Source organism: Parus major, chromosome 12, assembly GCF_001522545.3.
Source record: "Parus major isolate Abel chromosome 12, Parus_major1.1, whole genome shotgun sequence".
Classification (NCBI taxonomy): Eukaryota; Metazoa; Chordata; class Aves; order Passeriformes; family Paridae; genus Parus; species Parus major.
The window spans coordinates 2,613,376-2,628,487 of record NC_031781.1 but is presented as its reverse complement, the minus strand read 5'-3'; the positions used below and the strand labels follow the sequence as shown (position 1 = coordinate 2,628,487).

Sequence of the window (15,112 nt, the reverse complement as noted above, 5' to 3'; positions counted from 1 at the left end):
GGGACAGCCTCCAGCAATCCCAGCCCTGCTGCTGGGCTGGGTAGGAGTGCTTGAATTCACATCCACCTTCAGTCCTTCTGGGCAGGAATTCCTTCTCTGCTACCAGCTTTTTCACAGCTAAACCTTATAGTGGAGCAACAGTTTTACAGCTTTTGTGCTTTCTGGTTAGCTACAGTTTTTCTGCACATCTCTTCAGAGCCATTTTCTTTTTCCCTAAAATTGATGTAGTTGTGTCATGAACCCAAGATTAAAAACTGCTCTGTAAGAGGCAGAGATTCAGTTTTATCTTTTCCCTTAGTGGTGGTGTGTGCCTGTTTGTTTTGGAAGACACTGCTGTCAGTAACAATGGTGATATTTTAGCTTTTATATGTTCCTTTACACCAGCACCCATAAACCTGGAGAAATTATATGGAATCCTTTCCTCTGAATCTCATAATCTGCAGTGTTCTCTGGGCTCTTCTAGAAGCCTTCCCAAGTTCTTGGATATTAAAACACAGCGTGAGAGCAGCATCTGAGGGAGTGTTGAGTTGTATCTGTGAATAATACAATCCAGAGGATTGAAGGTTCTATATTATACACTCTACAGGGTTTGTGCTGAGCTGAATTTACATTATTTTACTGTCTGAGGCAGTGGCTGGGCCCTGTCTCAGCCTCAGCACAGCCCTGCACACGAGGAAGGGTCAGGCTGGCACATCCTGCTCATTTTCCATGGCCAGAGCATGGTCAAAAGACGATCTTGTTTCCCTCTGAAAGGCTCCTGTGGTTGCTGAGGATTCCCAGGGTTGCACTGCCCCGCACAGTTGTCGCTGCTCCCTCGCTCTCCCTCTGCACAAGGGATTTTGGAGCCCGTCCTGAAGGACAAAGGGATTTTGTTCTCCACAATGGATTCTTTGTGGGAGATGGGTTGGGATTGTTCTGCTGCTCAGCGGATTAAAATCTTGGATATTCTGTCCAGTTTGGCTGGAGGGGCTCGGTGTCCCTCAGCTGGGAGACCGTGAGGCTGCACATCAGGTAGCAAAACCAAAGTGGAAATGCAACTTTTTCCTGTGTTTGTGGGGCCAAATGTGATTTTTTTTTCTCATTTCACTGTGCTTTAGGAAGAGTATTTGGTCAGCTGGATGCAAGTCCCAGGGATCCCCTCAGGAAGCTGCACAGTGCCCTGAGCAGTGACCCTGCTTTATTGCAGATCCCCCCCAAAGGCAGCACCCACCTGTACATGTCTTGTCCTAACATTTTAAATACATCTGCTTTTCTGTTCATATTGTAAAGCATTTCTATCCTCTCTTGAGGGCAGTTTTAACTTCCAGGTAGGGAATTTGGGGAGAAATAAAATGGGAATAAAAGAAACATTGCTGGAAAGTGCGATATCAGATTTCACAGCTCTTTTAGAGAGCTCATTTTCTTGATGGTCCAAATTTTTCCACATGCAGCAGAGTAGAATAATGTGAAAAAAGGTGTTCAGAGCATGTTTATTTTAAACTGCAATAAAAGCCTGCAGTACTTCCAGAAATAGGCTCCAGTTGAAATAAGTGGAATATTTTTTTTACCTTTCTATTGCACCTTTTGCTTCAAATCCTTATAAAGGAAAGTGTGCACAATTTATTGGATTTTCTTTTAATATAACCCCGTTGCAAGTGAACACCTCAGGATTAATGTTTGAAGCAGGGTTGCTGTAGAACATCCTGATTGTGTTCATATCCACAGGGGACACTGAACACCCAGAATTTAATTTGTGTTACAGGATCATATCCATGGAATATCAGCCATCGGAGCAGGGTGGAGAGGTTTAAACCTGAGTATCCACTAACAGCAACAATATCCAAAAAAAAAAAACCCAAAACCAACCAACCAAACAGAGTGAGGGTAACAAATATTTTCTCTTTGGGGAGAATCTCTCAAATCTGAGCTTTCACAAATTGAATTTCTCTTTTCTGCCATCACATGACAATACAGCTGTAAGGCAGGATTTAATGCATTGAAATATTGTTTTAGCCCCCAATCTTATGATTTCCTCTGTTGTGACAGTGCTGTGACTTTGATTTACTTTTGAAATAGATGGCAGGGCTTCTGGCTTTGATTGTTTCAGCTGGTCTTTGATTAGTTTAGCTTTGCCATCTTTTATGTAATAAAGTCATTTAAGGCTGAAGTGACCGAAAAAAGAACACCTGGATCTGAAATCACCTTTGGTCTGGGAAGCAACACCTTCAGCATGTTGTCTTAATTATATTTCATTCACAAAAACAATTTTTATTGATAATACTTTCACATTTTCAATAAAAGCACATTATCACAAGTGTCTTTTGCTGTCCAGTAAAGAAGAATGTCATGTTTGCTAAGCAAAAAACAACATGGAATTTACTGTTTTCTGCAGGAGGTGTAGATGATTCTTTGTCTTCCCTTCTCCCCTCCTGTGTTTGGGATGCCCAGATTGCTGTCCTTGGCTGGACTCAGGAGCTGGGCTTAGCCCAGGGCTTGGTTCTTGTCTGAGCAAAGACAAAATGATAATTGTGCTAATTTTTAGTCCCTCTTAACTGACCTTAGATGGTTGATGCAGGTTTTTTCCTGGGAGAGCTGGCAGAAAGGCTCAAAGGTTGCTCCTGGGGTGCAACCCTTGAGCATAAACCCATCCTCTGCCAGAGAAATCCTTTTCTGACATGGATGTTAACAAGTATTGTAGACAACCCTGGTGTTATTTATCTGGAGATTGGTGTAGTTTTAGCACTGACTACATCCAAATCTTGCCTGCCAGATAACTGAAATCTTGTTTTAGCCACAGGTTGCACGAGTTCAGGTACTCTAAGCAGAAAAATCAATGCTTTTTTCAGAATTTTATAAGAGTTACCTAAATGGGACATTATCTTAAGTGAGAGCTGTGAATTTATGAAGTAATCTCATGTCTAAAGTTAGACCCAAGCCTGAGTCCATTGTTGGGCTGGAACTGAACACAGCCTCACAGTCACAACTGTTGAGGTGTGAAAGCTGCAGTTTGACAGAGGAAATATTAAGGAGCTCCGCCAGACCACAGCATTAAAATTTATTCCAGCCTGCTTTCTTTGTGGCAGATCTGCTGCTGCCCTGTTTCCTGCCATGCCATCACTTCTTGCCTCCTTACCAAGGAGACTCCTTCAGCTGGTACCCAGTATTTTCAGGTACCTGAATTTTTCAGGGGAATTTTTCAGCCATTGTTGAAGCATTAAGCAAATATTTTTTTATTAATCTTACTTATTTGTGAAATAGTTTGTGGAACTGAAGCAGTTTCCCAGCCAAGGCAGTCGATGTAGCCATGGTATTTTGTACAGCTATGCTTTTACAGTGTGAGGAGAGAGAATTTCAGATGAGCAGTCAGTTTTTCACACTACCTTTGATGGAGCAAATAGGGTAGTGTTGGCTTGGAGGAGGCAAATTTGCTATTTTCTGCCTGTTGCACTGTAATTTTTGGTAAATAATACAGCATTTCCAAGACCTATTAAGTGGAAATGATCTCTAATTTTGATTAACAATATATTTTTGGAAGGATCCTCGAACAAGCCTGCTGCAGGCTGCCAGTGATGCTGCTGCACCAAATTCTGGCTCCTTTGTGAGGCTTTTGAAGGAAAGAGGAGGAAAGTGGGTGGAGGTGGTTGAGTGCAGAGGTCACTATTTAATGTTCCTGCCTGCAGTGTGGAGCAGAACGTGTCCCTGCTTGGCAGGCAGGGGCAGCTGGAGGAGCCAGCACAGAGCAGTCACTTTAATCACTGTATTTCGGTTTTGGCCATGGGTTTTCTGGCGTACAAATCTCTGCAGAGTGGTAGCCAGAGCTTGCTTCCAGGAGTAAGTGCTTTTCATATGTTTTGTAAACGGAGGAGAAGAGGCTTTTGCCAATTTTTCTGCACATGTGTATGTGACTTTCTGGTTTCCTAAATTAGCTTTTTGTTATCGTAGCAGAAAGTCAGTAAAATATGTGGCAGATAAAGGAATCAGTAAGTTGGCTGCTGAAAGAAATCTATCAATTACAATAAAGAATATTTCCAAGATCTGATTTCTTAGCAGTGTGTTTTAATCAGGCTGTTGCCATTAATACTTAATTTTTTGTTGTTCTGTAGTTTGCTACATGTTTTATGTTTTATTCTGGTCTCCAGATAGGCCTGTTTAATGTACTCTAAAGGAAATACAGACTACTGTCACTCTGTTTACAGTGGTTGATCTACTGCTTCCCAGAATTAAGTCTTATTTGAGACCATCTTAAATCATATCTTCTGTAGAAGCAACCCAGAAATAAAATAGTGGTGCAGAATGCTGTTTTTTTGAATAAGGGATTTTGTTTGTTTTTCTCAGTAGGAGTTGCAGAAGTGCACAGCAATGATATTTATAAATAATACAGTTTGCGATTTTTCTTGGGATGTCTTGCATGGTGACCAAAGATTTCCTCCTGAGAAAGGATTCATTTGTTGTCTTTGGTCAAGCAAGTGAAGCAAATCTGCCTGGAGCTGCACACTTTGCAGCTTGCCTGCAGCCTGTTTCACACAGATGTGATTTTGGGGGAATTTCCCAGTGCCAGGGCTATCAGTCCTCTCCCACTGTACAGTGTGAGGTGAAATAACAGCCAGAGCAGGCAGCTGGCAACATCTGCACAGGGACCCTGGTGCTGCATTGCAATTCTGGCCTGATAACTTGTTTTGATGACTTGTTGAATTGAGTAAATTGTGGTGATTTCCCTGCTCGGTATTTGATATCTCAAATCATGGGGTTATTTTTATTTTGTGCATGAATTGGAATTTTTATGCCATTTATCCCAATTTATGTTGGCACAGACTGACTTCTGTGTTTGCCATAGTGGAATAAAACATGCAATAGTTTAGAAATCTGTTCAAATCTATTTGTTATTTAATCTCTAACAATTTTAGAAATAAATTTGATTAACAATAGAAAATAAAATAAATTTTATTTTTTAGTATCTCTTTCACATCTGTATTGCTTTTGTGAAGATCTTGGCTTTTCAGCATATGCCGTGAAAGTAAATTTTGATCTTGAATGAAGAGAAAAACCTGCCCTTGAAGTTTTTTCTGTTGTCTGTATCATGTACTACTCATTCCTGGGAATCTGGCCTTAAGAACATGCGGCAACTCCTCTCACTAATGAGAGTTTGTCTGCAGGTATTGGAAAAGGTAATTAAAGGTGTGATGCCCATTAATTAAAGTCTGTTTAATGCTCTTGCCCATGATTTTTTAATTATTAGAGTGGCCTGAGGTCATAGTAATTCAATCCAAGACCTTAAAGGTAAGGACTTTGATGACAAACACCACAACTGAAGAATTTTAAGTTGTTGTGTTTTTTTTTTCCTAAAAGTTAATAAACTTGTCAGGAATTCATTCTTGTGGATAAATCCATCTGTCAGATGCAGAACAAAAAACAGACGAGGGCAGTGCCGGGATTTTCTTTCGAGGAGTTTTATTCTAACCTGCCTAAGGTCTGCACCATGTCAGTGTTCAGCTGGCAAGACAAAGCCTTTCATTTCTGGGTTGTAATTAATGCTCAGCCTTTGTGCATTAAGCGCAGCCAGCGGGAGAGAGGAAGTTGGGAGGGGGGATAGGATATGGCAGCCCCGTGTCCGTGCAGCCCATACCGAGTCACAGGAAGGAAGCGTGCTGCCACAGTAGTGTATATATTTTTTTTTTCCCCCCAGTCTTTGGTGACTCCTGGAGCTCTCAGACAGATTTCAGACCCCTCTGGTGTCTCTCTGTCAAGGCACACTTGTAAAAACACGACTTTTGCTGTTGTGGACGTTCCGCTGGGGCCGCGGCTCCCGCTGACCAGAGCAAGGCAAACAGAGCTGGACATCCACTGTTTACAGAGAGCTGTCCTGGGGCTGTGAGGGTCTGGGAAGAGCCCTGCTGGCCTGACAAACACTGCCTGGAGTGGAAACACTTTCAGTCAGGCTCCTAAGTGGTTAAAATAAAGCACATTCCTGCTGACTGCATGGGCTGGTGTCAAGCGAGAGCAGAGCTGCTCTATAGGCAGACACTACGTCACGGTGTTATCTTTGTTTAGCTTGTCTGTGCTTTATCATGTTGCCCAACAGTTTTAATAAAAAAAGAGAAGGAGGAGGAGGAGAAGAAGAAAAAAAAAAAAAAAAAAAGACTAGTATGAATAGTTGTAAGTAGAAGTATCTGAAAGCAGCAGATCTGGAGTGCCTTCCACCAGCTGCTGGCTGAAACAAAGAGGAGCATTATGAGAGGCACAATAAATGTGTTTGCTATCTCTACTCTCAGTTGCAGGGCAGACACAAGCCGTCACAGTAATGAATTTTGAAGCCTGGAGTTTGGACTTGGGGAATTTATAAAACACAGTTGTTTTATCAGAGTGTTGTCTTGCCAGCTGTGTGATGGGAGTCTGGTTTCCATGGAGTGTGGTCAGCTGGGGGAGACAAATCTAGTCCCTAAAACAGCATTTGGGGCCGTAGTCTCCTCTGTGGTTTCTTTCTCTCTGCTTTCAATTCACGTTTGGTAAGGAGGAAAGCAGTGGAAAAGGAATTTTATTTGAATTGAGAGCAATTTTAGCCCTAATCAAATGTGCAGGCCCCATGAGAACTCATGGTGCTGTGCAAAACCAATATAGGAGTTGGCATTTTGTCCCTCTAAACAATGTAAAGAGATTTTTCCTTGTTTCCTTGATTTTCCCTGTTATCTCTTTTTGGCATTGTTCTCCTGCCTGGTGTGGGTAGGAGGAGCTGTACAAATTGATCTGTCTTGTAAAAGACTCTCACTGATCCCACCTGTTGAAAGTTTGGTTAATTTTATTAATTTTGGCCCAGTGGTGCTGGTTAGATCCTGGTATGTTTAGCTGAAGTCTTGGAGTTCTCTGCCTAATCAGGAAAATGCATTACCAAATTGGATAGGCTTTAATTAGAACCCCTTCCTTTCTTTGCCAAATTCCTTTAAAATAGGTTTCTTCCAGCATACAGTAGAATTTTTACCAGATTTTATATTCAATCTGAATGTTAAGATATAAATAATGTTGTTACCATACATAGAAGAAATGAGTTTTATAATTTTGAAACAGAAAAGTCCCACTTTGGTAATTGTATAGTATCAGGTCCTGTTTGGGGAAAAAGGGCCAGTTTCTGATTTACTGAATTGAATAATGTCTAGAGATTTTTGGGGTTTTGTACACACCCAAGTTAGCTTTATTTGGGTATTTAAACTACCCCAGGTACTGGTAGGAGTTGCTCAGGAGTCAGTGGGAGTTAGGTGCCCACGTGGAATTCGAAATTGCTGTTGTGGAATTTTGTGTTGGAGTCCCCAGAAGTGATGGGAGATAGTGCAGGGAGAAGAGCGATGGTGTGTGGGTGGGAGGACACAACCTCCAGCCTCAGGTGCTGAAAGCTTTATCTCTTGACATTGCTCTTCAATTATTCCTTTTCAAAGACAGGAGTGGGGGAGATTCCTCATGTAGAGGAACTGCTGTGATGTGGTTTGCTTTGAAAGTTTGGAACGTGAACACTCTGTAGGTGGGGGTTTCTATTGGCAAAAAACAAAGGAAAAATGCACCAATTTACTGATCTGAAAGCAATTTCCAAGAGATGCTGTGTTGATAAAAGCTTTTTTTGTGGCACTGCGGTGGTTGTGGGGGCTTCTCAATTCGTGTTTGGTTGGAACAGGAGAGCTCTGGTGTCTGTCCCAGAGCATTTGCAGCAGGGCACAATTTTTGCTATTTAGAGCTGAGATGGAAAGTTCCTATTTAGATTTGGTGCCAGAGTCTTTAATAGAAATCATGGCTTGTGGTGTATTATAGGTCAGCGTATATTTGCTAGTTTATATTATGCTGACTAAATTGGCAGAATGCTTATTTTTACTGGTAAACATTCAGGAGGTTTTCTCCTCGCTCCTTCTTTTTTCCAACAAAATGTTATTTGTCGTGTGTGGAATTAAGGCAGCATTTTATAAATCATCTTGCCTCGGTGATGATGTGAAAATGTTTGGTGGCACACAAAGATTTCCATTGTCAGGTACCACAGGGCTCTAGATGGAGTTAACTCAGGCCTAATTTTAGGTCTGGAAATTATGGCTGTGTAGAAAACAAAATGCTTCTGGCAGTGTAGGAAAAATACAAATTTTAAACTCCAGCAAAAGCAGCTATTTCAGGGATATTACCAGAATAGGTAACCTTGGTTAATTTAGCTCCTCTCCGAGCCCCTGATGGAGCCCCAAAAGCACTTTTTAAACATCTTTAAATCCCTGTGAAGTCTAAGTACGACCTGAGGATGTGAGTTGTGGAGAAGTGCAGGACTGTGCTTCAGGCTGTAGGAGTTGTGAGACATTTAAGTGAAATGGGAGAAGCTGTGCTCACGCTTTAACAGCGACCCGTCCGTGTGTTTGTGCACAGCCAACTGCAGCATTGCTGCAATTACTTACACACAGCTCCCATGTGCTGGGAATGGCTTTTTCTGGCAAGTGTCAGATTATATAAAAAATTACCATCTACTCAGTCTGCCTGCCTCCAGCTGGAAATTAGCATTTCTGTGATTCCTCTGCTGAAGAATTGTGCTCTTTTGTTCGTGGGTCCAAACGTAGTTTTAAAGTATAGAGAAAGACATTTAAGGACATATTTAAAACTTGAATCAGCAAGTTCCAATTTCCCCCCCAATTTTTCCCTTGCATAGTTATATACCAGACAAGCTTGTTTTGGACAGCTTTTACAAAAGGAATCATCTGAGAATCTGGACGTTTATTCGGGTTTAGATCTGGAATATTTGGCATTAATGTGAACTGTAGCCCTGGAATTTATAACCACGACCGTAAGAAGAGGAACAAAGCTTTTATTTCCCTGTGAATAGTCATGGTTTGCACAGTGAGGTAATCACAGCCCGGCGCTGGCATTGCAGCCCGCCAGGGGAGGAATGGGAGTGAAAAAGCTGAGGGGGAATGGGAGTGAAAAAGCTGAGGGGGAATTGGAGTGAAGAAGGTGAGGGGGAATTGGAGTGAAAAAGCTGAGGGGGAATGGGAGTGAAAAAGCTGAGGGGGAATTGGAGTGAAGAAGGTGAGGGGGAATGGGAGTGAAAAAGCTGAGGAGGAATGGGAGTGAAAAAGGTGAGGGGGAATTGGAGTGAAGAAGGTGAGGGGGAATTGGAGTGAAAAAGGCGCTGCAGAGATGGGTTAGTTGAGCCTTTGGGCTCAGCCGGGGTGAGCTATCCCTCTCCTGCTGCCGTCTCTCACCGCCTGTTGCAGCGCACGGCGTGGTTTGGGATGCCGTGGCCATCCTGCAAGCACATCACACGTGTGCAGTTTGGGAGATGTTCCTGGAGGGTGTTCCTGGGGGATTTTGGGGGGTTGTGCTGCTGAGGGGGGCGGTTGTCGCTGTGGTCCCCGTGGTGGTGACCCCCTGTCGTGTGTCCCCGGGCAGGTGAAGCGGCGCTGAGAGGGGAGCCCCGAATGCAGCCCCTGCAATCCCCCACGCTCAGCAACCACCGCACGGGCCCGCCGCCCATCAGCCCCAGCAAGAGGAAGCTCAGCATGGACCAAGGGGACGAGGAGCTGGACTGTGAAAACGACCACGTCTCCAAAATGAGCCGCATGTTCAACCCGCATCTGTAAGTGCCTCGCGTCTGTCCCCGCTCGGAACTGAGCGCTGCGTGCTAAAATCCTTGTCCTGCCTCAAACTTTGTGCTCAGCTTTTTCCCTTTGTTCCAGCTTGTATGGGAGATCTGCACAAGAGCCGCCACGATTAGATGCGTTTTCGTGTTTTCTTTTGTTTTCCTGCAGTGTGAAGTAACAGGAATTAGCTCAGCTTAACTATTTATAGCAAGCCATACGTATTCACCTTGCGATTTCTGCAGTATTGTTCCCTCGCTCTTTGGAACGCGCTCCTTTCGCTTCCCCCCATTCTGAGGCTCTCTGGCTGGGGGTGGGGAGGCGGCAGCAGCAGCAGGAGGAGGAGGAGGAGGAGGAGGAACACAAGTGCTTTGCATTTTTCTGAGGCCAGGAGCTCCGAGCCAGCTGCTTCTGGGCTGCCTTGACAGCTGGGCAAGCGGCAGTTGTTGCTAAACATTCCTGCTCTGACAGTCAGGTGTGGAATGTGCTGGCCAGGTAAGGCGTTGATGAGCCTGTGTTGGGCAATCAGCAGATGCCAGTCCTGGGAATGCAAGCCTGGCTGGCACTGCTGGAGAATTCCTGTCATTCCTGCCTGCAGGAAGCCATGGATGGAGCTCCTGTGGCTGCTGCCTCAGCTCCTGCAGCCCCGGCATTCCGTGCATTCCACAGTCATGGGATGTGGACAGAGGGATTTATCCTCCCATAAATCACCGCAGCCTTACTCACAGGCTGGGCCCGCAGTCTGCAGCCTTGGAATTTGTTACAAATCAGGAATCCAGCGCTGAAGTAATGCAAAACAATAAAAGCTCGCTTCTCATTTACAACACACCTCCTCCTCTCCCCGAAAAAATTAACTATTTATAGGCTTTCTCTGGGGCCAGGAGTGATTGGAAAGAACCGTGTGCTGCATTTCTGGATGCATGACACAACTGAGGGGATTTATGGCATTTTTGAAATGTTATGTAACTTTATGGGGGAAAAGTGTGAGGTTTTTTTTTTTTTAAAGGCTCATTTTCTACTGATGAAATAAAACACAGCTGGCAGTTACGTACATTATAACACTTTATATAGCGGAGGCCATAAAAATAATGAAGTCTGAACCAACAGACTCGTGTGCAACCAAGGTTCAAAACTAAAAGATGCAGGCAGTTCTTTCATGTGATCCCTTAGCTATATGTCAGAGCTAATATTTTCCAGTGTGGTACATTTTTATAGTTTTTCTCAATAGATTCTTTCTGTGTTTTCGTATATGAAACATGCATCTTTTCTTCTTGTAATAAAAAGCACTGCTTTCTGCCCAGGGTTCATGTGACTTAATCTGTTTCAATTAAACCATCTGCTGCAGATGGATTATAATCTAAAATAGCATCCATGAGGCCATCTCTTTTTCTACTTTATTTTGTAAGTTTGGTACAAAAATGCGCTTTCAACGCAATAGTACAAAACCTCAAACATTTATGATTCATCTGAAACAGCTGAATTTCTGTGTATTTCAGATATATCAGATACGTTCACAAACATTTTCTGAATTTTATTCTCATTTCCCTGCTGTTGCCTCCAATGAAGTTATTTTTTTGACTGTTTTTCATATTTTCCACCTTTTTTGGATTCTGACGTTCTAATTTAATGGTAGAATTGGATTACTCAAACCCTGTGGATCTGTCCTAAGAACTTTGGTTGGGAGATGGGAAGTGTATTGTGGAAGCTTGGCTTGTTCACACCAAAGAAAACACAGTAGATCTGGGGAAAGAATGATTTCATGGAGCATGATAATGGCAGCCATTGAAGTGACTTGGAGATTCTAGAAGTGTAAGGCTGACAGTGTTCAGTTTAGAAATCCAAATGTGTGAGAGATGTGGAGTGTGGAGATGAGGTGGCACGGTGCCTGTGGTGACAGCAAATTTCTGTGACTGGGACTGTAAAGATAAGTTTGAGGCTGTGTATTTTGAACTTTTCAAGGCTAAGTGCCCTGAAAACACAGGATGAAAGCGGTCATGATACAAAACCTGGGCACAGCTGACGGAAGTCTTTATAACCTCCATCAGCAGCTCTTGCTCAGGCATTTGGGTCTTTGTGCTGGTGCTGGTAGAACTGTGAAGCAGTTGTGCATTCATTCTCTTAACACCAGCATCTTGTGGCTGGAAATGTAATTAAATAGGCCAAGAATTGTGTGTTTGGTTCATTATAAACGGTGGAACCTTTTCGTTAGCAATTTGATCTCAACTCTGAGGTAGCAGCACCCTGCTGTGCTTCAGTGGGAATGAATCCATTGAAAGGCTTTGGATGTGTTATTAGAAATCCAGTTACGTCAGCCTTTTGTTTGGAAACGGAGTGCTCTGAGACATTCCCTGCTCAGGTGTAATTCCCTGAAGGATCATTTGTGAGCTGTACTTGGGTATGTTTACTTTTATTGTGGAAAAACACAACTATTGGAGTGCAGTCTCTGGAGCAGAGTGAATCAAATGCCCTGGCAAGCCTAGCAGGATCCTCAAATGTGTCATGGAATTAATGCGCAAAGAACGATTTATCAAAGGTGCCGTTTCAAAGGAGAGAATTCTCAGCATTGGGATAATAAAATATACTTGAGAGCTTGTGGATTAATTTAAAAACAAAAAAAACCCACATGTGACACTGCCTCCCTTTCATATGCTTTTATAGCTTCTGTGTTTTTGTGGTGATAGAAGTTGTGAACACACATGAACTAAGAACAAGTACTTCCAAATTAAAATGTAGTGACAGGTAATACGGAATTCCCTTATTTGAAAGTGTGAACTTTCTGGTGTGCCCCTCGGGTGTTTTACTTGAATTGCACTCACTGAAGTTGAGTCTTGCTCAACTGAAAGATGCTTTTGGCTTCGAGCTGCTCTATGGAGAGGGGAGGCCTGAAACATGGCTTTGTTTTCCCGTGAATTCACTAAAGGCACCGTGGTTTGCAGCAGTTATTGGCAGCTGGGATTACAGGCAAGTTCTGAGCGCTGCAGGGATGGGGGCTCCATCCTGAGCCCTTCGGGTGCGCTTGGGGCAGCACTGCCGGCCGGGCCCCTCCAGCCCCAGCTCCTTCCCTCTCCCTCCTTCCCTCTCCCTCCTTCCCTCTCCCTCCTTCCCTCTCCCTCCTTCCCTCTCCCTCCTTCCCTGCCTCCTGTTCGAGCTCCTTCCCGGGCCCCCTCCTTCCCTGGCTCCTTCCCCGGCTCCCTCTCTCTCCTTCCGTGTCTCTCTTGCTCCCTGGCTCCCTCCCTGGCTCTCTCCCAGGCTCCTTCCCGCTCTCTTCTCTCCCTTTTTCTAGCCTCCGTCCTCTCTCCCTCTCTCCTCCCGGGTTCTTTGCCTCCCTGCCGGGCTCCCTCGTTCCCTGCCGTGTTGTGTGTCTGGTTCCCTCTCTCCTCCCTCCCGTTCCGCAGCCTCGGGCACACAAAGGCTGCCTTGTCCCGGCCTCCCCGCCGCCCTAAGAGTCCCCAGCCCGGCCAGCGGGCACAGCGCTGCCCCTTCCAAAGAAATGGCCTTTGGAATTCAGCCGGGGACCATTATTTTTGTTCCCTTGTGCGGAGTACGTCAGCCTGGAAGCCGGCGTGTGGGGTTTGGGACAGCGGGCTCGTCGTACATGGAGGATTTTCCCCTTGTTCCCGTTTGGTTGGTGGCATTAGGATTGCGGTGGAGATTAATTCCTGTATAAAAATCTTCCCGTGACTAAATGTTCGCAGCTGTGAAGTCGAGGGAATAATTCTCTCTTGGTTTGTGTGATAAATAATTTGGCTTTTTCTTGTAATAAAAGGTCTGTACATGAATAAGTTACTTTAATGTGTATAATGTAAAATGATGTGTAGTTTCAGACTTTTCCAATTCTGGGCTGTCTTTAGCTTTGTTACTCTGAAGAATGATGTCAATCCCACCCAAAACACTCCTGAAGCTGCCTTGCACCACAAGTGTTTTACCATGAATATCCAATGGTATTTGCTCACTTTAATGACACTGATAGAAAGTAGTGGGGCATCCTTTAAAAAATGTGTGCTAAAAGTTACACTTTAACTTTTTAAAAGTTACAAGTTGCTTGAAGGCTGTGGAATAATTCAGGTTACACCATTTCATCCAACCTCCTGCTCAGAGCAGGCTCAGCTGCATCTTCAGCGAGTTTTAGAGTTGCTCAAAGTGAGAAATTTTGATTAAGATTTAAATATTGAATAAATAAAGTTCCTCATTAGAGGGAGATTTTTGTCACCTTCCTGCTGAGCTTGGCTGAGAACACAGGGTGGAAATGTTCTGCAGAAAATCAGGTCCCTGTTGTGGAGGAGTGTGGCTCCAGCAGGGCTTGAAAAGATGCAGAACTGGCTCTCAGAGGTGCCTGGGAATTGTCAGAGACTTTTTGCTCCAACTACTCCTCTTTGGGTTCCAAACTTCATGTGGTACTGAGAAATATGTTTTCACTGTCATTTTGTTGTGACAAATTGGAGTTGGGGAAGAAAAACCCAGTGCACAGTTGAGAACACCCAAAGTGTCTCTCATCTGTTGAGTGAAGCATCCTTGGCACAAGTGTGCCCTTGGAGGATTTTGGGGCTCTCAAAGCAGTCCTGTTGGAGCTGAATCCTCACTGGAACTGAGGCAAGGTGGCTCTTGTTGATTAAGTGGACAAAGGATCACAGAGTAGGTTTCAAACTGCTTTTCCTGATTTTTTTTTTCCCCTTTTCTTGCCTGTGTTGCTTGAATGATGGAGTGAATCAGACATTTTCTTATTTATTAATGGAGATCACACACTGCACAAATTTAAATTGTTTTCAAGAAATACATGTTAAATTGAACCTTCAGAGACAGACTTGAAAGAGCCACCGTATCTGAGTTAATATTTAACACAGAGTTCTGCACTTCTTAGCCAAGGGGGAATTTCAGAAAGCACTCCAATCCCTTTCAGTTGAAGCACATGTGAAAGGTTTGTTAGGAACAGTTTCAGAGCTAAAAGCAATTTGATTGATAGCTTATCAGTACTTCACAAAAAGACCTATCTGTCAAAATTTGGGTAGATGTGGAGGTACTTGAAAAACCAGGCAGTGTTAGCTCAGGTGTCTCCTCCACTTGAAAACAGAAGGGATTTGTTAGCCAGCTCCAGATTTCTGCTTTGATAATGTGTTTTCCCACTTTCATTTTCCATCTTTTGTGGAGGAGCATGACCCTTCTGTGGTGTGTCAAGGCTCCAAGCTGCCTCTTGAGGGGAAAAGCCGTGTTGGTGTTGCACAGAGGGGTTTGATCACCCACTTAGGGAAGGCATTGGGGTCCTGTGCACTTAGGGATGGAATGGGAACCACAGAATCACAGAATATTCTGAGCTGGCAAGGATCCACAAGGATCATCGAGTCCAACTCTTAAATGAATGGGCAATCCCTCGAGCCCTGGTATTGGATTTTTACCCCAAGGTAGAAGGAAAATTTTACATTGTGTGAATCAACCTATATCTGCATTGGGTGAAATTCAGCACCAATCCTAAAGCCTGAGATCTTAGAAAGAAGCAAGAAAAGAACCAGTAACCTTTGCAAACACATTCTGGATGTATATCCAATCCCATG

The 15,112-nt window shown here is 43.8% G+C and overlaps 1 protein-coding gene across 3 annotated transcripts in view; it reads left to right on the top strand.

The window, feature by feature from the left end:
* VGLL4 (vestigial like family member 4) overlaps positions 1-15,112 on the top strand; it is a 73,257-nt gene that overhangs the window by 40,588 nt on the left and 17,557 nt on the right. For all 3 annotated transcript variants that reach the window (XM_015640776.3, XM_015640777.2, XM_015640774.3), the window contains one exon: positions 9,379-9,565. In XM_015640776.3, coding sequence (XP_015496262.1) covers positions 9,379-9,565 — 187 coding nt within the window. The remainder of the gene's footprint in view (positions 1-9,378; positions 9,566-15,112) is intronic.